A 22,821-nucleotide genomic window follows, 5' to 3' on the forward strand; every position below is an offset into this window, starting at 1 on the left:
GCTTGCTGTACTCGAATGTACTATAGATTGCAGTGCAAATTTCTAGGCTAAACTTTTCCTATAGGCATTCTTGCTGCCATTGTTTTATTGCTTAAGCATGCCTAAGCGAATTAGACTTGCTATAAAACCACAAAATATATGAATGTATTTTAGCTTGCAGTGCACCTTCATTGCTTTTCTTGTATCCATTCTTTTTTTTTCGTTGTTGTTCTTACTTAAGCATGCATAAGCAATATGGAATATAACACCATGTTCAATTTAAACAGCCTATAATCAATCTCTAACCAATGGATTAGCGACTTGATGCTTAGCATAATGCAAATATCACAAATTTCACACTACATGAATAGTACAATAATGTGATGTTAAATGAAACGAGTGCCTGCATGTCTCAAGAGCATTCTGGTGCATTCAAATGCTCGGTTGTAGTCTTTTAATTAAGTACATTTCACTTATTTTATTTGATCTTTTACTATTATTATTATTACTACTACTACTACTAATAATACAATAATAATTTATTATTATTGTTAAAAATCTTGTCAATGTTATCAGAGGATGCTCCAACTTTGTTGTTGTGTCATTTAAAGAAAGAAAAAATTCAACCCTGCCCACTTGGTGTGACCAAGAAAGTTTCAGCGATTATATCTGTCTTGTATACTGAAAACAGTGCAGCTGGGTACTCAGTCTCATAGCCTGTACATTTGGGGTTAATGTAGGCTAATCCTGCCAAAAAACCTTTTTTTGTGAGATATTGTGTGCCTAAAACTATAAAGCTACATTTTTTTATAATCTAAAATCACAGAATTACAAAACGAACAGGCACACTTCTCCATTAAGACACTTTAATCTTAACGAAGCAGCAAAATCATGAGATTACGAAACGACCAACGGGATATCACTGCTGGAACAGCTCCGTCTCTCACTGCCAAGCCACAACGATGTGAGATCTGCTCTCCACTCTACATTCCACTCCAGAGAGCACTCTCTTTTTATACTGACGTTTCAAGAAAAAGTTGTAATTCATGATAAAGCAAAACTATTCTATACTGTAGTAACACCTGCAGTAAGCAGAGTACACGATTTAAATTTTTTAAAATTATGTATTCAGTGAATTTCAGCACTGTAACAAAAAAAATGTAGCTTGTTGATAACTCTTCCCCTATTGCACAGGTCCTCTGAAGAAAGTTTTATTCTTCTTTCTTTTTTTTTTTCTTAATAGAGCTTCTGAATGTGTCTGCGTGGCTAACACTAGAGTACTAGCTTATTCACGAGATCTGTTCTCATTGCCTTGAAAATGTTTAGAAACCTCATCAACATGAACTCTAGAAAGCCATTGTGCAATCAGCTTTTTTCTCTGTAACAATGTCTGTCATTCTCCTTTACTATGCACTTCAGTAGCGGATTTCAATTATTAAAAGAATATAAGAAATAAAAGTTTTCATATAAAATATTCATGTTTCTCTGCATGGTGTCCTTTTAAATGACAGTATGTGATTGTATGCTTAATATACAGTAATTGTTAAGAAAATACTGGCCCGGTTCCCTCACATTCCATAATTTATTAAAGACAGCATTTACAACGTCTTTTTTTTTTTTTTTTTTTTTTTTTACATATGTACAAAACATTTTTAAAAAGCAGCCTCAATTTTACAATATGTATAAAAAATAAAAATAATAATTCCAGTCGCACACCATTAATAGTATTTTTCAATAAAAAGAAGAAAATATATAAAACTTACATTCAAAACACGGTTTGATCTTTTGGCAAGCAAAATTATTTTTCTACTTTGGAACATCACAGTACAGTACATTTTCTGAAAATCTTAAATACAAATTTAAATATACTAATACCAAATAGTGTAGTATTAAATACAAAATATGCATAATATGCATTTTTTGCTCGATATTGGCATCAATGAGATCACATATCCATAACCAGTTTTTAACCACAATATAATCTATATATATATATATATATATATATATATATATATAAATCCACTAATTCCTACAATTTACTGCTCATAAAAGTGCAAATGAAGAAACCCCAACCCAATACATGTGAATAATAATCTCTATTTATACGTTATGTATCATGTTTGTTGTTTACAAGTAAATGCCATTCATTGACATTCACCTGTGTATTTGTTCTGCCCATTGATTATAAGTAATTTAAATGTTAACATTATTCAAGTCTTATAATTAGTTGCAGTTAAAAATATCTTGGCTAAAATAATGACATAAATGACAAGAATCCCTGAGAAGTTCACTTATGAATTGCACAACAAAGATTAAATCCTGAATACATACAGATGTCCGATCCTTGAGTAAGATTGAGTGAGATCACTGCTTGTGCACAAGGGCATCCACAGCTGGTTCACTTCAAGTTAAAACAGTTTGTATAGTTTGCATTGGCATAATGGTTGTATTTGTGCTAATATATTGATGTCCTCTTGTCCTCATTGGCTCAAGACATTTTCTAAAGTATAGGGATGGACAACAATTAGACTGATTGCATTTTCAATCACAAAGGTTAGAAGTCATGTTTTCTAAGACATTTTAATATTTTAACGTGATCACATGCTATTTACTTTTACAACCTAGGGGTTGCAAATATTATGCTCTTTATTGGAACATTTAATCCCCTTTAGTTAAGTTATTTTTTTTAAATAAATTAGGAAAATAAATTTTTACCTAATCTAATATAGATGTTTAAGTATAGGGTACAGACAAACTTTTAGATTACCTGCATGACCGTGTAGACCCAGTTGAGCATCTGATCCACATTGGAGTAAACACCAGGTAGGCCTGGTCTGGCACAACCTGCACCCCAACTCACCACTCCTACCAACACCCAGCGTTCATTAAGATACACCAGAGGACCCCCACTGTCACCCTGCAAGAGACATAAGGAGAAAGATAGGAATTAGATTAAATTAGATTAGAATAGATTAGATTAGATTAGATTCAACTTTATTGCCATTGTGTAAAGTACTATACATACTGTACAATAAAATGCTGCTGCATGCTTCTGGCTGATGTAACCATGAGTGCGTAAGTGGCAAATTTATATCAAACAGCAAATTGGTAAATAAGGGTATGGGTCCATATGTACACAGTGGTAAGAATGATTAATGTACAGAAGGTGCAGGAGGTAATAAAATATGTTTTATATATATATATATATATATATATATATATATATATATAGAATAACTGTCAAGATGATAACATGCTTAAATAACATGATACATTGAATGATCAATAAAGAAAATAATAATAATTTTAAACATTTTATGTACATTTAAAAAAATGACTATACACAATTAAATGTCATTATAACTACTACTATACTACTAATAATACTACATACTACTATAGTATGATAAGAGAAGGTAATTTAGCAAGTAAGGCATTTCACAAGAGTAAAAAGTAAAAGTTTGATTTTTGACTTTTTTAGTGTTTAGTTAACACTAAGTCAAGATGTCTGTGGATGTAGACAAAATAAATGAATAAATTAACTGATACAAACATGTCAAAAAGAAATAATTCTTTATAGAAAATATTGTATCAATATTCAAAACAATTTTATTTCTATAGCGCTTTTCACAGTGGACACTGTTTCAAATCGCTTTTAATGTAAGAATTATAGAACAACAATTCACTTATATTTAAATTTGTGTGTATTTGTGACTGTGGGAAGGAAAAACCCCTTAGATGTTATGAGGAAGAAACCTTGAGGGGAACCAGACTCAAAAAGGAACCCATCTTCATTTGGGTGACACCAACATTGTTTTTATAAATGATTAAAACATTAAAAGTGCCAGCGAGTGAGAAATATCATGAGCTCTGGAGTGTGTGATTAATGAGTTTTGTCCTTTCTACAGTCTTCTACAGTCAATTGGAGTAACTGTTTAACTGTTGTTAAAGTGTGTTGCAGGTCAGTCAGGCCAATCAGCTGCATTTGTCATGCCTGAGAAGAATGCAGGAGTACTACAGTATCTACTGGCCCATTTTCTTATCTACTTTGTTTGCCCTAAAGTTTGACAGAGAACAAGATAAAGAAGTCAGTTTTTAAGCCCTGCTTGTACTATTAACCATGTAAACCGTACAGTGTAATGAATACAATTTCATTTTGTATTTCATTTTACTCTTGTTTACTAGACACTACTAATATACTGTTAAAAAATACCTAAACAAGGTTTACCTGGCATGCGTCCACTTTACCCTGCATATTCCCCGCACAGACCATTCTCTCAGTGATGCTAGTACCATAAACTGCAGGACTAGAACACAGATTTTGGTCTATTAGAAGAATATCAGCCTCCTGGAGATTTGAAGACAGCTGGCCTGGACAAAGGAGATAAAGAGACATTAAGACCAGAGTCAAACCGCCAAGAAGCCATAGAAAGAAAAAGGTACGACAAACAGAATCAAGAATTTTGTGTCATTACCATTTTCTTTCTGATATCCCCAGCCAGTTACGACCAGAGGGGCTCCTCCTGTGAGCCCAAGACCATAAGGTGGGAGGCACACCGGCTTTACCGTGGCTTAGAGAGAAAAAACAAAAAACATCAAGCATTTTGCAAAATCTCACCCTTAACATTGCATTGTTCTAAATAGGATTAGACAATAAATATTAAACTTAGTATTCAAATTGTTTGGAGAAATAATGGTAGTTTTATTATTAATACAAGTATTAATTTTATTATACCAGTATACTTATGAAATAAATAAATAGAAATTATTAAAAATTAAAAATAATAGAACCTTATATGCAAGTCCTTTATACAAAACTACAGTAGGTTTTAATGTTCATGCTTTTCCTACAATTAAACACGCTAGCTGGAAAAATATGTTGCCAGTGTTCTCAATGTCAGTTTCACACATACAAATGCATGGCTAGGTCAAGAGATTGAATCAGACATTGAAGAAATTGCTACAGTGGGTGGTAAATGTAAATGTAAATGGTAGGATCTGGGATCTCCTCCTGCTCTATGTCCTATTTGCAGTTTGCAGTCTGTGAGACACCACAGGCATCCACAGGCTTCACACAAATTCCAGGCTTAGTGGGCCGAGTGATCATCTGCCACAGATTTACTTGTCGCATTTACATTGCAGTATGGTAAAATTCTTTCTTCACATATCCCAGCAATGTTAGGAAGCTGGGGTCAGTGGCTATCAGCTATGATGCAGCACCCCTGGAGGGTTAAGGGCCTTTCTCAAAGTGTCAGCTTGGCGATCATGGGGCTTGAACGCCTGACCTTCCAAAGAGTAACCCAGAGCCGTAACCACTCAACACCTCGACCATTTATCTATTTTCTTCATTTGAACATCGATATGGTCTATTAAAAAACACTATGTCTAATTTAGCAGACCATTTAAAGCCAATCTAATTGGTTGTGGGTTGGAAACAAATACTACTATAAATTCTATTCCCCAAAACCTACAAACCACAAACCTACCTCCTAGAGTGAGTGGTTTCGTGAGTCTCATCATTGCCAAGTCATAATCATTGGGTTCTGAGTTGTAGTCTTGATGAACAATAATTTTATCCACAGCAGAGCCACCTAGTGTAGTCATGTATGTATGACCTGCTACCACCCACCATCTGCTCACCTCAGGCCTCCTGCTCAAGAAAAATCAGAGAATACAGATGCAAAAAAATAAATAAAATCAGTTTTAAAACAGCAACAAAAAAAATAAAAAAAGCTTATGTCCATGTGAGCAACCAAGTTTGTGTGTGTGAGGAGACAATCACCCTGTAAAGCAGTGTGCGGCTGTGATAATCCAGGTTGGAGACAGCAATGAGCCTCCACATGTGTGCTGTCCATTCCGCTGCAGGCTCACCTGCCATGGCCAGTTCTCTATGAGTGCATTTTTTCCTCCTACAATCCTGCTGTCATGCCCAACCGGCCCACAGTCTAGAAGCAAGATAACAACCGCACTATAACATATAAAAGCAGGAAATAGCAGGAAGCTATGCTAATGCCAATAGATATCAGGGTCATACTATTTCATCTCCGAAATGCTAAATTAAAAAAAATAATAATTCTATTTTTTAATAGAAAAAATGGGCCAAATTAGAATAACCTGATTGGATAATGCTTGTTTGAAGCAGTTTTGATTTGATTGCTTATATATGCATGCGTATTACATGCATGTATGTGTCAACTAGATCTAAAAATAATCCTATATAGCTTATAGTTCAAAGCTGATACTTATGCGGGAATCAAATAACTAGATTACAAAAAAAAAACGACTGGCCCGTGAATAGAGTTGTGTCTCCTTGCTTGATCTCATAGTAGTTTTTAATATAATTCTAATACTAATCTTTTGGGTAATACTTCTGGAAATTTGGCCAGGCAATGCTACCCGATAGCAATGATACTCCTGACAATGCACTGTGCATCTGCTCTCTGGTGTGGATTTAAAACAAAAGCTAATCTTAAATCCTGATTAAAAAGCTTTGGTTTGAATTAAAATTGAAATAATAATTTTTTTTTTCTTATTTGTTTTAAATCAAAATAATTAAGGCTCTGGTTTACTGGTCAGGTTTCAATCACAGGTATCTCAAAGCTGCCACTCTTAGGGCCCCTGAGCAGGGCCCCTAACCCTCAGTGTTCCAGGGGTTCTGTATAATGGTTGATCCTGCACTGTTACAAGTATAAAACACTTTTTATTTTAGTTTTAGCATTTGCTTGGAATTAGCTGTTTGTAATTAAATTGGCCAAATGACGATCCACAACAGCGCGTTGATGAAAGTGATTAATAGAAGTTCCTGAAGTACCTAAGTAGCTTTTTTAACAATAAGTATCTGAAAATCTTGCTATGATGCGTAAGTTTAAAATGCCTCAATTCCTATTGCAGTACTTTATTCTTTTTTGGAAAGAAATCTCGGGGAGATTTTATTTGCCACAGTCACTACCGGCTTGCTGATCAGAACATCTTTTTCATTCTTTATCACCACATTATCTGTCTAAAGCTGCTTTGAAACCATGTCCATTGTTAAAAGCGCCAACAAAATAAAGATGAATTGAATAATAAATATTGCAACAAAGGACAAATGTGTTTATAGATACATAAATATTGTCTCTACATTAAATTCAAATCTAGTTGTACACAACAATTAAGTCTTATTGTAAATTTAGTCTAAAAGAAATAAACATTTATTGCTTACCTGAGCAGGATAAGGAAATGACTGAACCTGAGGTGCATGTTTTCCTAGAGGAGAGAAGCAAAGATGTTGTAACTGCACTGTCATACGGGTAGATGTAATGCACATGCAACATTTACCAATCATTAACACAACATGTGGATGTCAATAACAATAGCATATAATCACAATCTATTAACCATCTACCAAAATAAACTAATATTTCATTACTGACTGATTTGTTATGCTCGAGCAGACGGGCTGCTTCTCATCTGGTCCCATAGCACAGAAGAACGTCTTTAGGTCAGAGGACAGATCCGTCAGTGGGACTGCAGTGTATGAAGGATTACTAAACAGAAAAAATCATAAACAGAGAAAAGATGAATTGAATAAGCATAAACATAATGCATATTGTTTTAGTGTCATCATTCTAATTACTGTGCTAATAATGATATCAGATCTGTAGATTGGATCAGATTTATTTGACACATTTTTCTGTCATTTATGCCTAATGTATGTTATATAATTTGCATAACTGAAGGTTGATCGCTAATATGTCATTAATAAATATATGATATATATATGATATATATGATACAATACATTGCAGATACATATGAAGCACCCCATCATGATGTAGTGTGATCAGATTTCATTCAACGCAATGTGGTTCAATGCAGTACGATGCAATGGAAAATATATGATTTAATCAATATGGTACAGATAGTTCTCTTATTTTAATTTATTTAGTTCTCTATTCTTTTTTTTCTTTTTTTTTTCTTTGGTTCAGACAGCCCAAATCATAAATTAATTAAAGTGCCTTCTGGCTTCTAACACATAGCCCGCTTACAAACAGGCCTTTGTAGTGAAAAGATTATTTTTTTTTAAAACCAGACATTCTTTTCATGTGCTGTCTCCAGGTACATGCACCTCTACCATGGCCATTTTCAACCTATATTCTATATGACTTTATAAAATATTGGTCACAAATTATTATATAATATATGTAAATATATTGCATTTTAGTGATGCAAATATGCTAAAAAAAACAACGAAAGAAAAGATGCATTGCGATACAAATGCCAATTTGTATACAGTGCACACTTTTTCCAATTGATGCATCACACTGTGCCGATATACAGACGCAATTTGGAGAATCGTACCATCCCTAATATCCAATGCTTTGATATCATTATCATATAAAGGTCATATGCGATTAATGCATCCCTAAAAGTATTTTTCATACTCACTTTGTGTATCCCAACTGCTGACATACTGCTGTAGAGTGTTTCACAGTCCAGCCATCTGCACACACACTTTGCCACTTTTTGTCAACAGCATTATATATCTGAAGCACAGAGACATTCGTGGCCAACCGAACTGCAGAGACACAGTAAAAGACATGTTAATAAAACAGTTCCATGTAGATAGATATCCGTAATAAGTGCCAATTCAATTAATTGAACACAGACATTTCAAAGACCCACCATTATGGAGTGCATCAATAAATGCATTCCATGCTTTTGACCACCAGAGGTCACTAGCATGTACCTTCAGTAAGCTTTGAGTGATAATGAACTCTTTTTTGCTCCACTGCTAACACACAGATAACTGAATGAAACCACTGAAGTATGCTCATTTGAATTCATTATAAGTAGCTGAAGTGTCACTTTAATACAACTAACAAGCGTTCACGTCTGAAGTCATTTTAAAGAAAAAACATTATAGCACAAGGATTCCCAGGATTTATGTTTCATTCCACATCATACTTTTTTGTCTTATAGTGTGCAAATGTTCTAGGTGTGCTGCATTCATAAGTTTATAAGTGATAAATCCTGATCCTAGTTTCCAAAAGGAGAGTTAAACAAAGAATTTAATATTTAACTTGGTAATATTTGAGAACGGTATAATTTTCCATCACATGCTGAATTCACAAGTGCAACTGACCAAGCAAACAAATTCTATTTAAAGTCATTTTTGTTACATTCTACTATAGCACTTACCATACCAGATTAATCAATGCAATTTTAATTTTAATCCTGCTATGAGCTATGCAATACACAGCTGTGTTTCTTAACCAGAAACAATACAAAGTAATCATTAACCCCGGCTCTAGACACTACCTTTCACAGTCACCAAAAAATGTGACCTCTGCTATTCATTTGCTGTTTCCTTGTTCAAAACATTTACCAGGATCATTCATTCTTGTGTATCAATTTCTGCAACATGTAATTTCAAAGCATTATCCTGTATTTCAAACTGATATTGTGATTTGTGGTGAGAGTAGTGAGCAGGTTGAGAAGAGCCTGGAGAGGTGGAGGTACACGCTGTAGAGAAGGGGAATGAGAGTCAGTAGGAGTAAGACAGAGTACATGTGTGTGAATGAGAGGGAGGGCAGTGGAGTGGTGCGGTTACAGGGAGGAGAGATGGTGAAGGTGGATGAGTCAGCTGGGGTCAACAGTGCAAAATAATAGAGAAATAAAGAAAAGAGTGCAGAAGAGTGATAGCAGGAGTAATTTGTGATAGAAGAGTATCTGCAGGAGTGAAAGGGAAAGTTTATAGGACTGTGGTGAGACCTGTGATGTTGTATGCTTTAAAAACAGTGGCATTGAGTAAAAGACAGAGGTGGAGCTGGAGGTAGCAGAGCTGAAGATTTTGAGGTTTTCATTGGGAGTGACGAGGATGGACAGAATTAGAAACGAGTTTATAAGAGGGACAGCGCATGTAGGATGACAAGGTAAGGGAGGTGTGAGCGAGATGGGTTGGACATGTGCAGAGGAGCAACAGGGGGTATATTGGTAGGAGAATGCTGAGGATGGAGGAAAAGAGGAAGGACAAGGAGAAGGCTTATGGATGTGGTGAAGAAAGACATGCAGGTAGTTGGTTTGAAAGAGGCAAATGTAGAGGACAGAGTAGTATGGAGATGGATGATCCACTGGGGCAACCCATCATGGGAACAGCTGAAAGAAGCAGAAGAAGAAGAGGATCCTGTATAACTGGGCTTATTGTTTGCTGACCCTTTGCCTTATTTAACTTTAGCTTCTATTGTATTACCTGTTTGACAAACTTATTGTGTATTCACTCTCACTGGCTCTGTTACTTTGAGTGATTAATATTGTCCAAATGAGGATGGGTTTCCTTTTTGAGTCTGGTTCAAGGTTTTTTCCTCATAACATCTAAGGGAGTTTTTCCTTGCCACAGTCGCCATGGCTGCTCATCGGGTATAAATACACATCGTTCACCTTCACTGTTGATTTCCGTAAAGCTGCTTTGAGACAATGTCTGTTGTGAAAAGCGCTATAGAAATAAACTTGACTTGACTTGACTATTGTCTGATGTGCTTTAAATGCTAATAAAACACTCCCTGTGTTCTCTACCTGAGTCTAGCATTAAGCAGGAACCACCATTTTAGGTTAAGAAGTAAACCAGTGAACATTTGTTAGAGGCCTAGAGTGTTAGATTTACAAATATACAGTTATTGATGGAAGATATTAAGTAATACATGTGCCCTGCTTTATATAACTTACAAGAAACACGTCTGATTCCATTTGTCATTCTGACTTTACACTTATCCCACTTATCTCGCCCTCGGTTATCTCGACAACCCTATTAAGTCGACGTTTTTGAAGTGGAACCGCTAAATTCTCGCTTTGTCTTAGCATTTTTTTATCAGTTATGTCGAGTTTTTTATGTCGCTGAACCCTGATATCTCGAGCACAAGGGGGGAAAAATTTGCCATTTAACGTCGGTTATCTCGGTGCAGCCGCAGAAGAACTTGCGAAAGTGGCTGAAAAATCAAGTCTTACAGCTGCTACAGGTGTTGTATTGTATACTGGTGAATCTCTGCTGTTAGTTAGTGCACTTGACTTGACTTGACTATTGTCTGATGTGCTTTAAATGCTAATAAAACGCTCCCTGTGTGTGCCTTTTGTTGTTTAATGTTATGCAATAAACGGGAGGCGAAAGCCGCACTTGGTAGGAGCGCAGCGCGGAACATGGGATGAGCAGCAAAAGCATAGAATTAACACCGGCATATATATATATATATATATTCTTGTTCCTACATTACTTCTATTTCATCCTCATATTTACCACGTCTACCTCATATTTATCACACCTTAGCTCTGTTATGTTTAATGTTTACACTTAATTTATGTTTAAAGTTTACTCTTGCTGTTCTACAGTCTATGCCCCTTGGTCCGATAGTAAAGGCATTCTTTTGGATTCTGTTCTTTTGTATACTGTCACAATAAAGCTTAGGATGAGTGAGTTGAATGAACAAAATGAATTATTTAGACAGATAAAGTGATTTAAATGATATGGTCCGGTGTGTATATCGGTATAAGAAAAGGATCTTATTGATTCTCAACAGTCATAATGAGCTCAGACCACAAAGAGACATTTATAGAGTAAAACTGAAACACTGGTATAAGGACAGTTAGAGGTGGCAAAGCGCTTCAGAAAATATATATATTGTGGAATTTTTACAACCACCCACTGAAAAAACTTATTACAACCATCCTCTGTAAAAACTTGTCTCCTGCACTAATTTACATTTAGGCTATTTGGAAGACTTTCTTGTCCAGAGCAACTAACATTTATCTCATGTATTCAACTGAGCAGCTATGGGGTTAAGGCCCTTGCTCAAGTGCCCAAAAGTGGCACATTGGTGTGGCTGAGATTTGATTTAATGCCCCTCGGGTCCAAAGTCCAATGCTTTAACCACAAAGATACCACCTCCCAAAACCACCATCTAGATTAGACTTGTCTAGCTTCATTATCCATTATACATCTTATAGTTAGTAATAATATATGCATGAGTTTGTATACCTACAGTGCAAAACTTACCAGGGAAAGTCAAGTTGGTTGTGTAATGGGAGACACATGAAGACTCATCTTCTCCTCCTGCACAGTCTGGATTGCCATCACAGGCTTTCTCCAGGGGAATGAATTTCAGTGAGTGGGAGCAGAAGAAGTATTTACTTAGAATGAGTTGGGCGACTAAATTAGGGAAATAAAAAGACAAGAGGGGTGTAGGGAGAGAAAAGGGTGATTTAAAAAAGGTTAAACTGGCAAGGGCTAATGAATAAGATAATCATTAACAATCAATAATTAATATGATGAAATGATAAAACATCTAAAATGAAGAATATACTTACTTAAATATCCAGACACTGCTAAGATTCCCAGAATGACCACTACAGAAGCGATGGTGATGAGGACTTTTTTATTTAAAGCACATTTATTCCCTTGTGGCTTTGGGGCTGACATTGGTTTTCTGAATTTGCCACGTCTGGCTTTATTTTAGAGAGAGATAAAGACCATAATCAAATACAGTGGCTTCTTAAATAAGTGTATACTTCTACAGCAGTGTATTTATATGATACACAAGACCACGCATACTTTACCTTGCTGACTTAAGGGTATAGAGACTTCTTCAGAGTCCGAAGTATTCTGAATGTGAGAAGAGTGTCACTGAATTATTTTCCTGAATTAAAATAAGATTGTTAAGACTAAGTTAATTTTACATTTATTGCCAATTACAGTATAATTAGGGAGGTTTCAGAAACACATCATATATTATATATCATATCACATCACATCACATCATATCATATCATATATCATATCATATCATATCAAATGATATCATATCATATCACATTTCTTCACATATTTAATATCATATCACATCATCACATATTTAATTAGTTAAAAACATAGACAAAGTGGTTATAAAAGAATGTATAAGGTTTTTTCTTATAATTTTAAGTTTATCCCTAATGAATGAGCCAGTGGTGACAGTGGCAAGGAAGAAACCTTGAATGGAACTGGATTTAAAAGGGAACCTATCCTTATGTGGGTGGCACCGAATGCCATTCAATACAGTTTCATCATTATTAAGGTGCTCTGTGATCAGTGATTAAATGCAACCTGTGGTCCTGTGTCATTGTAATAGACTGCTGATATTAATTACAGTCCAAATCCTTCCTCAATGTTGTTGATCATATCATACATCTTCCATAAGGAAATGTTAAATTGACTAATTTTTGTTAGCAATTTTACTGTAATGTACTTGCAGTATATCTTTTTATCAGTGTATTTGTAAAACTGCATTATTTATTAAACTGGCCAGTAAGATGGCTGACTAGCTAATAAAAAAACCTAGCATAGACGTATGTGTGTGTGTGTGTGTGTGTGTGTGTGTGTGTGTGTGTGTGTGTCAGTGTCTGTATGTGTGGGGGTAGGTGTTAAGGTGTTTCCATATGCATGTGTGTGTGTGTGTGTGTGTGTGTGGTTTTGTGCCAAGGGGCAACCAAAGGTTGTGACCACAAAAAGCATGTCAAACCGATACTGACTTTTAGAATGAGTTAGAAAACTTGTTTTTGTTACTGTTATAACTGAATTACCCGTTTGTTCATGTGGCTATTTATATTTCTTTCTTTAATTTTTTCTACATTTTTACATTTTAGGGACATTGAATTTGATACATTTATAATGATATGTGTTTTATCTCAACATCTGTAAATGTAGTTTTCTTACCAAAGACATTTAAACCTGATTATCTCAAAAATAATGTGACCTTTTATAACTAATTGTAATTTTTATTTTCATCACATTTCCATAAACAACTTCTCATAATCTCATTTTTAAACATAATACGTTGCATGATTTATGCGAAACCCAGTTGTAAAAAAGTAATGCCTTTCACTAACTAGTGCAGTGAATCATCCTCAAGATCACTGTAAGCAATAGTGACTTATCTGTGGTGACAGATTATGACAGATGTGAGTATTAATCCTTCAGCATACAGACACTTACAGGTAAACAAATAGTGAATTAGAATCGAACTCTCAAGAAAACAGCCTTTGCCCTATGTTTTCTCTTTCATGTTACATCATCACTATGTTGGTGTAACATGAGGTCATACTTGACCTTTACAGTGATCCAGTAACTTTAATAATATAATAAAGCTTCTCTTTCCACTGTTCTTGTTTTAAATACATGCGTAATGCCAGTTACTGGAAAGCCGTGTTCTGTAATGCATTATTATGTTGCATTAAATATTTAAATATTCATATTATTTGAGTTATTATCTGGGTTACTAATCAGAAGGTCAGGGTTCAAGACCCCACACTGATTGGCCCATGAACAAGGCCCTCAAACTCCCTCTGATTTAAGGGTACAGTGTAATGTCAGTGTATATATGTATAGTGTATATGTGTGTTCAATTATTCAAATTCGTTTTGGAAAATGGAAACTATTGTCTATCACGTTTCACAATTTGTGAAAAAGTATGACTAGTGGTAACCATATGCCACCTGACAAAACAATGACTAACTGATAGTTGTGTTTTTAGATTGCATTCCAGACAGTTTAGACTTAAGTTAACCACCCACTTGTATTATTTTCTTCAAAACAGGATTTTGTCAAAACACATAACTGCCACTGCACACGAACTGGCATAAGTATTTACCACATACAAAACACAGACAAACACTCTTTTTCTGGTAAGATAACGCATCCTGAAACACTGCAAAAAAGTGAACAGGGATTGTTTGAGGAACATGACACAAGATATCAATTTGTTTACTTGGCCACCAAATAACCCCGGATTTCAATTTAATAAAATCTGTGGGATCTGATGGAAAGACATATCCAATCCATTGAGGCACCGCCTGCCATACATACAGTAATAGAAGGATTGAGACATATTGTTTGTGATTCTTACCCAAAATCTTTCACAAATTTGGAGGCACAGAATATTTACAGTATTTCTTGTATTACAACATGTATAGGATAACTTTATAGCAATTTAATTTACAATTTTACTTATAGACAATTGCACCTGATTTTGGATTTTATAATTATGTTTAAATAAAAGGTGCAGGATCTCATATATGCCACATTTTTTACTTTCATGCATACGTTTGTTGCACGTCAACAACAACAAAAAGAAACATTTTATTCTAAGCGAGATGGGAAGAATTATGAAAGACATACATTTTTTAGAGGCTGGAATAGATACCATTTGAACTAACATGGAGTTTGGTATTCTCTTGCTGCTTTTGCCACTCTTCAGATCAAATCTTTTTTTTGTAAAAAGAGGGGATTTCTGCCCATTTGCCACAAGCACATTGAGTTTGCACATATTATATATATATATATTTTTATGGGGATCTAAAAAATTTAAAGGTCTTAGAATTGACTTCATCAATCAGTCAGGGAAGATTGCAGATATATTTGGTGGTTGAACATAGATCATGAAACATTAATTTTAAACCTGTTACACTTGTCTCCTTCCAGAAAGTGCTATATCTTCCATTAAAAATAAATAATAGCCTGTAGTTCCGCCTCCATAGCAACTCCACTGCACTGCATTAGGTGCATTGTGCAAATATTTTGCATACTGTTTGCATAGAGCTGTAACAGAATGTAGAATTATGGGTATACTAGCATGAATCTAAAATGTTCATACTAGTTGTTATCTATGGTTTGGGTCACCGAAAGCTTGGGCTCCTGAAAAACTACTTTTAAAATTTAATAAATTATGCATTTAACAATTTTATTAATCTACATCGATGTAATGTTATTATTCCAATAGATTAAATTATTCTGGTACCTCAGGAAGTCTGATGCTAGCACTACCTAGCTGCCACTTTATTAACTCAGTAAAAATGAGATGATTGTAAGTAGCTCTAGATAAGGGCATCTGACAAAAACTATATATGTAAATGTAATGGTAAAATCGTCCCAAGTACAGCTGTTTAGAGACTTACCACCAATATCTTTAATAATGAAACACAACTCAAAAAGGTTGCACTTAGCAAGAGCTGCTTATTATTCAATTATTCGGTCATAAGTCTAGGACAATTGACCATGAGATAACAAACTGAATGAAGAAAAAATACCATAAAGCGTCTTAGTACAAACGTGTCTTATTTTATAAACTATTAAAATATTGGTCTCAACACTGTAATTAAATGTTTGCAGCAAAATTCTGACTAGTTATTAGAGCTAAAGAGTTTTTTAATTGTTATACATTGAGTATATATTTGATTTTTACATACAAGATTTTGTTAATATTATTATTGTGAAGTTTAAACCTATTTATCCCATTGTGTTGATTTCTCTTATGTTTTATGCTAGTGTGGGGTTCATTTTGTAAGTTTTCTGTATATTTATGAGTCTTTTACTTTGCCTCGCACCTTGTTTCTCTTGTGTTGGGACAAAAAAGTGTAATTCAGTGAAATACAACAGAAATCAGTTTGCTAAGTAAAGTAATTAAAAAGTGGTTAAAGGTGATATAGTAGTACGAGTATTATGTTACATGATTTTATATTGAAAATAGTACTAAAATTTTGTAGTTATATGTTTTTTATTTCTGTTTCATTATTTTTTTTGCACTAGTAAAATCTTGAAATCACATCATAGCACATGACACAATAAACTGATTGACACACAGAGAATTAGGACTCACCCTCATGCTTTTAGTGCTGCACTGAAGAAAGTTGAATGGTTAAAGGCGTCTCGGGCAAAACTCAGCACCTTTCTTTTCTCTTCTCGGTGCACACCTGTGCTCTCTCTCTCTCTCTCTCTCTCTCTCTCTCTCTCTCTTTCTCTCTTTCTTTCAATTTTTTTGGTCCCTTTCTGTGTTTATCCCTCCCATCAGCCTTATCTTCAACACGGAAAAGATACCTGATATGCAGTGGTCATTTGAGTTGACTTCCTTATAGGATCCAGAAAACCAAGACACTTTTTTAACACTGCTCCGATTCTAAAGCAACCGGATCCCTCCTTTCTCCCTCCCTCTCTCTCTTTGTCCTTGGCTGGGGTGGGGCTAGGTTAGGCAGTTCCTGTTGTCAAATGATCTTACCTGTCAACCAACCCTGTCATTTTCAACATAAAGAGGGTATTAATTTTGCTACCAATGGTTCGTTCTAAATGTTAGTTCTCATTAGTCGTTTTAGAATCCAATTTAAAGCCTCCTAACACACACACACACACACACACACACACACATTGTTCCTGTAATAAAATCCACTGTTTTGCGCAGTCTTTCTAGATTTTAAAGCATGACAGTAAAGATGTGAATTCAGCCTCAAGAGAAACCATGAATTGAGACGTCAGATGTTGGCCAAGGCCTGGTGTGTAGTCAGTGTTCTAATTAATTCTAAGTGTGTAATGCAGGGTTAAGGTCAGAGCTCATGTAAAAAAGAAAAAAATTTAACATCAACAACAAAATGTACCTCCTACAATCACAGATCTAGATTTCTTTCCTCTGCCTGTTGTTCTTGTTAAGGAAGCTGGCATAGCATTACCCAAATTTTCCTTAATGAAATTAATTTCCTCACATTTTTTTTCTCTCCATTTCCTTTTGTGAATCCCTTTTGCTTTGCAAATGGATACTGTTTAGTCACGTGACTTTGGCAAGCAGTGACATGCAGGCAGAGCTGTGGAGTAGGCCAACAACCTGAACCTGTATATCAACATTCTCTGTGTTCTCCTTTAACTTCTGAATATGAATCGCTTCATACTCTTCATTCTCCTATTCTACTTCTCAATTGTCCACTATAATTGACCAGGGCAGAAGGAACTGATGAGGATTAGCTGGAGATTGGACCTTATGGCTATCAGTTCCAGAATGATTAGATCATTTGAAGATTACTTATGGAATATGATGTCTGGTGCTATTATCAAAAAATGTAATACAATTTTTTAAACAAAATACAGTGCTGTAAAGAAAGCAGTTGTTTTTTTCCAGAGAACAAATGGTATTCAGAAAAATGAATGAAGCAACCGTTTAAAAGAGCACTGTTTACACTAGCTGACATATAACTTGTTTGATTCTTATAGTGTAGAGAGAAAACATGATTCTAGTAATCATACTATATTATACAGTAGGGATCAACACAAATGGGAAAATTTAATGCTTTGCCTGTTTGCTTGCTGTATACTACATATTTACATAACACATATTGCACACTAACCACTACTAAGGGCCAAACGCAGGCCCCTGTATCAACATTACAATGCTAGCAATGTTTGTAGTTTTAAATAACTAAGTAAACAAGAGAAAATCTTTAGTGCATGTAAAAACAAAATTTACTTCGCTGTCATTCAAGTTATTGAAATCAATGCCAAAAAACAATCAAATAAACTTAAAGGATAAATAAATACATATGTATAAGTCTTAAATACTAAGTGGCACTGCAGTATGAGTGATGTGTAGTGAAATATCTAGCAACAGATACTGTAAAATAAATCAAATATAAAGCTTAAAGCTATATTGAGCAACTACACACTATCCAAGGCATTGTACAATCTCAGCAGTAGGTCAGATGTATGTGAATAAAAGACTGGTCCGGAAAGTGGTCTCAAATATCTTCTTTCTTCTCCTCTTCCTACAACTGCTCACATTTATAATCAATGTGATGTCTGTAATGATAAATTGGACCAATCATATAATCAGAATGTCCCCATCATCTTTTCTATTCACTGTGGAAACTGAGATTGTTTGGAGTTCACATGAAACTTCTAAATACAACTGCTGAAAATATTGCAGTGTGATCCTGGGCTCATGGCAAATAATGAGTTTCCGACTGGACTTTCTCAGGTGGGTGGAAACTTACCCAAATTAACCAAAATAAACCACATCTCCCATCCATTCTATGAGTATGTGAGAGCACTTGGCATCTCTTTTACCAGTTACTCACAGTATAGTAAAAAAAAAAGTAATTGCAGCTCTAATGATATAACTGGATATCCATTGGGTTTAGCTGCCAGGAATCTTCTTGCTAGTCTGTTTCTTAGTTTAGACATCATTATTCACATGTTGGAATGCTATGTCACTCCAAGTGTTCTAGGAAAGAATAAGTTATATTATAACCATTATTGTGTTATTATTTTGCAGGAGCTCAATGAATTCGAGCCACAGTATGCGTAAGACTGCTTTTGTAAATCCTGGCCACTCCCAGAGAAACTAACCACATCCACCCTCTTTTACAGAAACTGACCACTCCCACAGATCATCTTGATTGTGTGCTTTCAATATAGTATACTTACTAAATATAGTATCTCCCCAACCAAGTTTTGAAATTGACAGTATTCTTTGTCTATGACCAAGTGCAACAGTATCATGATAAATATAAAGACAGATCTGGATCAAAGGTAAACTTGATGTACACAGAAGAAACACCACATACATCTATAAATATATTGTGTGAGAATTAAAAAGGGAACAATGGTGCAGATGGAATTTTTGATGTCTTGAAACAAGTGACAGGAATTGAGAACATGAACTGAATCTCTTATTCCTTTTTCTTTTACTATAATTATACTATTTTTTTTTGTATTAAGTTAAGTATTTTATTCAGACCCGTTTGTTTTTTTACACCTCAAATTCATCATAATGACCAGTCAAAACCAACCAACCAAATACAAATCAACAATTGCCTCCCTGTTTAAAGTGAATTGCAATGTTTGGTAGTAGCTTTGTAGGTAAGGCAATGGACTTTGGAATATGTCATGAGTTTTGAGTTTAAATCCCAGCCATACCAAGCTGCCACTCCTGGTCCCCTGAGCAAAGCCCTTAATTAACCCCATTAGTGCTTAGTTGTATGAATTAGTTAAAAATCAGTCTGGATAAGGACTTCTACCAAATACAATAAATGTAATGTAATTACACTAACTAACTTTTTACCAATTATTATTATTAACCAGTTATTGTAGAATTAATATCTATTGTAGAACTACAGATCAGGCATAACATTATGACATTATAACATTATGGCTGATGAAGTGAATAACACTGATTATCTCTTCATCATGGCACCTGTTAGTGGGTGCGATATATTAGGCACCAAGTGAACATTTTGTTCTCAAAGTTAATGTGTTAAAAGCAGGAAAATAGACAAGTGTAAGGATTTGACAAGGGCCAAATTGCAATGTCTAGACGACTGGGTCAGAGCATCTTCAAAACTGCAGCTCTTGTGTGATGTTCCCGGTCTGCAGTGGACACAATCTATCGAAAGTAGACCAAGAAAGGAACAGTGGAGAACCCGCGACCGGACCAACACAATATTAGACAGGTGATCATAATGTTTTGCTTAATCATAATGTTATGCCTGGTTGATGTAATGTCTACCAAATAGCAAATAACTTCAGTGTCACAAAAACCAAAAAAAACAGAACATGCTATTAATAAGCTTTCTGTTAAAACTGCACTTGCTGACACTGATTTAAAAGTTGTGAAGTACTTGAAAGTACTTCCCTAATGGCAATTCTGAACCAATGAAGTCATCAAATTTTTGTTTTTAAACACACTTTCCAACAATATTTGCAGGTGCCTTTACCATAAATATAAATACAGGTCATTTTACTCAGTCTTCCCATTGAAAGAGAGTCAACCGAGGAGTCTCTGTGACTGATAACGAAACCTCCAGTTACCATGATGTTTTCCTTTTTGCACATCGGAACCAAAATTGAGGTCAGCTAGACCTGCTCAGCACAATAAAACATGACACAGATCATAGCAGGTGCTTCATGGGATCTGTATCGGCGTACCGTAGTAGCAACTTCAGATGCTGTGACGGAATGAATGTTGTGAGTTGCTGTGCTGCTTGTATTAAAATGTATTGAGAATGACATTAAGTAAAGAAAATGATTCACTATTTTTGAGACGCCACCATCAAGAAAATCTACCATTGTTACTTATCCCCAGAAAATGCCTAAATATAAGATATAATATAAGATCAATGCACTGCTCTAAGTGCCCAGGAGTTTGCAGCCCATTGAAATAATAAAACAGCATTTTCCAGAACAATAAACATTGTCCAGATAGTATATTGAATTAGTAAAACTGACATATATCATGAAGTTTTTTAAAATGTATTATTAAGGCTCGTTAAATGCTTTTTCTTCCCTTGTAAAATGAAAATACCTCTTTATAGGTTTCATATACCTCTTTTAAGTACTTTATTTTTCCCACCTTTAAGTCTACACCATCAAAATAGTACACAATAGGGAATAGAGTCGTTAACAAATCATTGTGAGTGAGACATCATCTTAGACAGAGGCCAAATTTTCTGTTAAATACTTTACTAAAGTCACTAAATACACTGAATTTCTGAAACAGCGTTGTAGTTAAGCTTTTAGATCAAGGCATATTACTTACGGTTCTTACGGATAGTCTTGTTCATCTGCTCTCCAAGTATAAGGTTTCCGTGTATAATATGTACCTGCTTTCCACACTGCTCTGTACCTGCTTGCCCGTTTGCTCTGTGTTATTTATTGGACAGTGCTCTTTTGTAATCTGTTTGCCGTCCCATTCTGGCTTGAACCTATCCCAACTGTTTAAATATATGTCCTTCCTTCTCACCTTTGCTCTACCCTCGCTCAGTGTTATTTAGCGGGAATAACATTGTATTGATTTGCAGTGATCGTAAACTTTGAGAATAATAAATTATCACCCTCCCATTCCTCCTCTCCACAGAAGAACAAAGCGTCTGTTTCTTTGTTGTTGTTTTTCTTTACTATTATCTTCAATCTGTATTCTTACATGGAGGAAAAAAACCCCAAAAAACGAATGATATCGAAAATCCAAAAACTTTATTGCATATTGACGTGATATAAAGCTGGACTTTGTATATTTCAGGCTTACAGTAGGTCCATAAATCAGATTGCCAATAAAAAAAAGTGTTGTCATATCATTTGTTGTACCAGTCTGAACTGGTACCTCAGGAGCAGGCTTAACTTGACTTGAGAGAGATAGCGAAAGAGAGAAAGAAAGATATATTTTATAATTTATTCTTATTGTTGTATAAAAGTTAAGGGCACTGCATTTGGCAAGACTCGCTATTTCAGCATAACTAAAAGGGAGAACCAGAAGGTAACACAATGAGGGATCTCTGGGATAAGAAACGTCCCACCACTCCACCGTCAACAAACCTGAGTGAATGTGTGAAAGTGAAGGAATGACAGCATACAAATATCCCAGTTCACCAAACACTCTATATCCATGATCCCTCAAGATCTGCTCCTTTACCTAAGAAAAATCTACTGATCCAAGGCTTGAATAAATATGTTTTCATCCTCGACTTCAACACTGATACTGTGTCTGAGTCCTGAACACTGATTGGAAGGCTGTTCCATAACTGTGGGGTTTATAAGAGAAACATCTGCCTCCTGCTGTAGTCTTCATTATTTGAGGTACCAACAAATACCCTGCACCTTTTGATCTAAGTAGGCGTGGGGGATCATAATGGTGCAGAAGTTTACTCAAATACTGTGGTGCGAGACCGTTATACTTCAGTAGTAGTATTTTATAATCAATGCGAGATTTAATGAGGAGCAGTGTAGACTGATTAAAACAGGGGTGATGTGGTCATATTTTCTAGATCTGGTAAGGATACTTGCTGCTGAATTCTAAACTAACTGAAGCCTATTTATGTCGCCACCGGCTTGCTTATCAGGGACAAACTTACTTATTAAGAACATATTCACTTTTAATCACCACATTATCTGTGTTTAGCTGCTTTGAGACAATGTTCATTGTTAAAAGCGCTATACAAATGAAAATTAATTTAATTTAATTGAATATTTATGCACTTACTTGAATAGTCTAGTAATAGCAATAGCAATAGCAATAGTCTAATCTAGAT

At 35.1% G+C, this 22,821-nt stretch overlaps 1 protein-coding gene across 7 annotated transcripts; it reads right to left on the reverse strand.

Annotated features, from left to right (window-relative positions):
• Positions 1–1,547: 1,547 nt before the first annotated feature.
• On the reverse strand, positions 1,548–21,449 carry tmprss4a (transmembrane serine protease 4a). 7 transcript variants are annotated; one of them, XM_046862535.1, is made up of 13 exons: positions 21,336–21,449; positions 12,568–12,647; positions 12,319–12,456; positions 12,008–12,160; positions 8,410–8,539; positions 7,395–7,508; positions 7,184–7,227; positions 5,765–5,927; positions 5,469–5,632; positions 4,458–4,553; positions 4,211–4,353; positions 2,750–2,899; positions 1,548–2,482 (listed from the first exon to the last, which is right to left on the reverse strand). In XM_046862535.1, exons 3-13 carry the CDS (start codon positions 12,428–12,430, stop codon positions 2,471–2,473), a joined length of 1,281 nt encoding a protein of 426 aa, XP_046718491.1. In that variant the 5' UTR covers positions 12,431–12,456; positions 12,568–12,647; positions 21,336–21,449; the 3' UTR covers positions 1,548–2,470. The 7 variants fall into 7 exon arrangements, with proteins under 7 accessions (XP_046718491.1, XP_046718493.1, XP_046718496.1 ...); XM_046862537.1 differs by having other exon boundaries at positions 12,568–12,613; positions 21,336–21,444; XM_046862540.1 differs by having other exon boundaries at positions 12,319–12,452; positions 12,568–12,613; positions 21,336–21,428.
• Between the last annotated feature and the right edge of the window lie 1,372 nt (positions 21,450–22,821).

This window comes from Silurus meridionalis, chromosome 12, assembly GCF_014805685.1.
Source record: "Silurus meridionalis isolate SWU-2019-XX chromosome 12, ASM1480568v1, whole genome shotgun sequence".
Classification (NCBI taxonomy): domain Eukaryota; kingdom Metazoa; phylum Chordata; class Actinopteri; order Siluriformes; family Siluridae; genus Silurus; species Silurus meridionalis.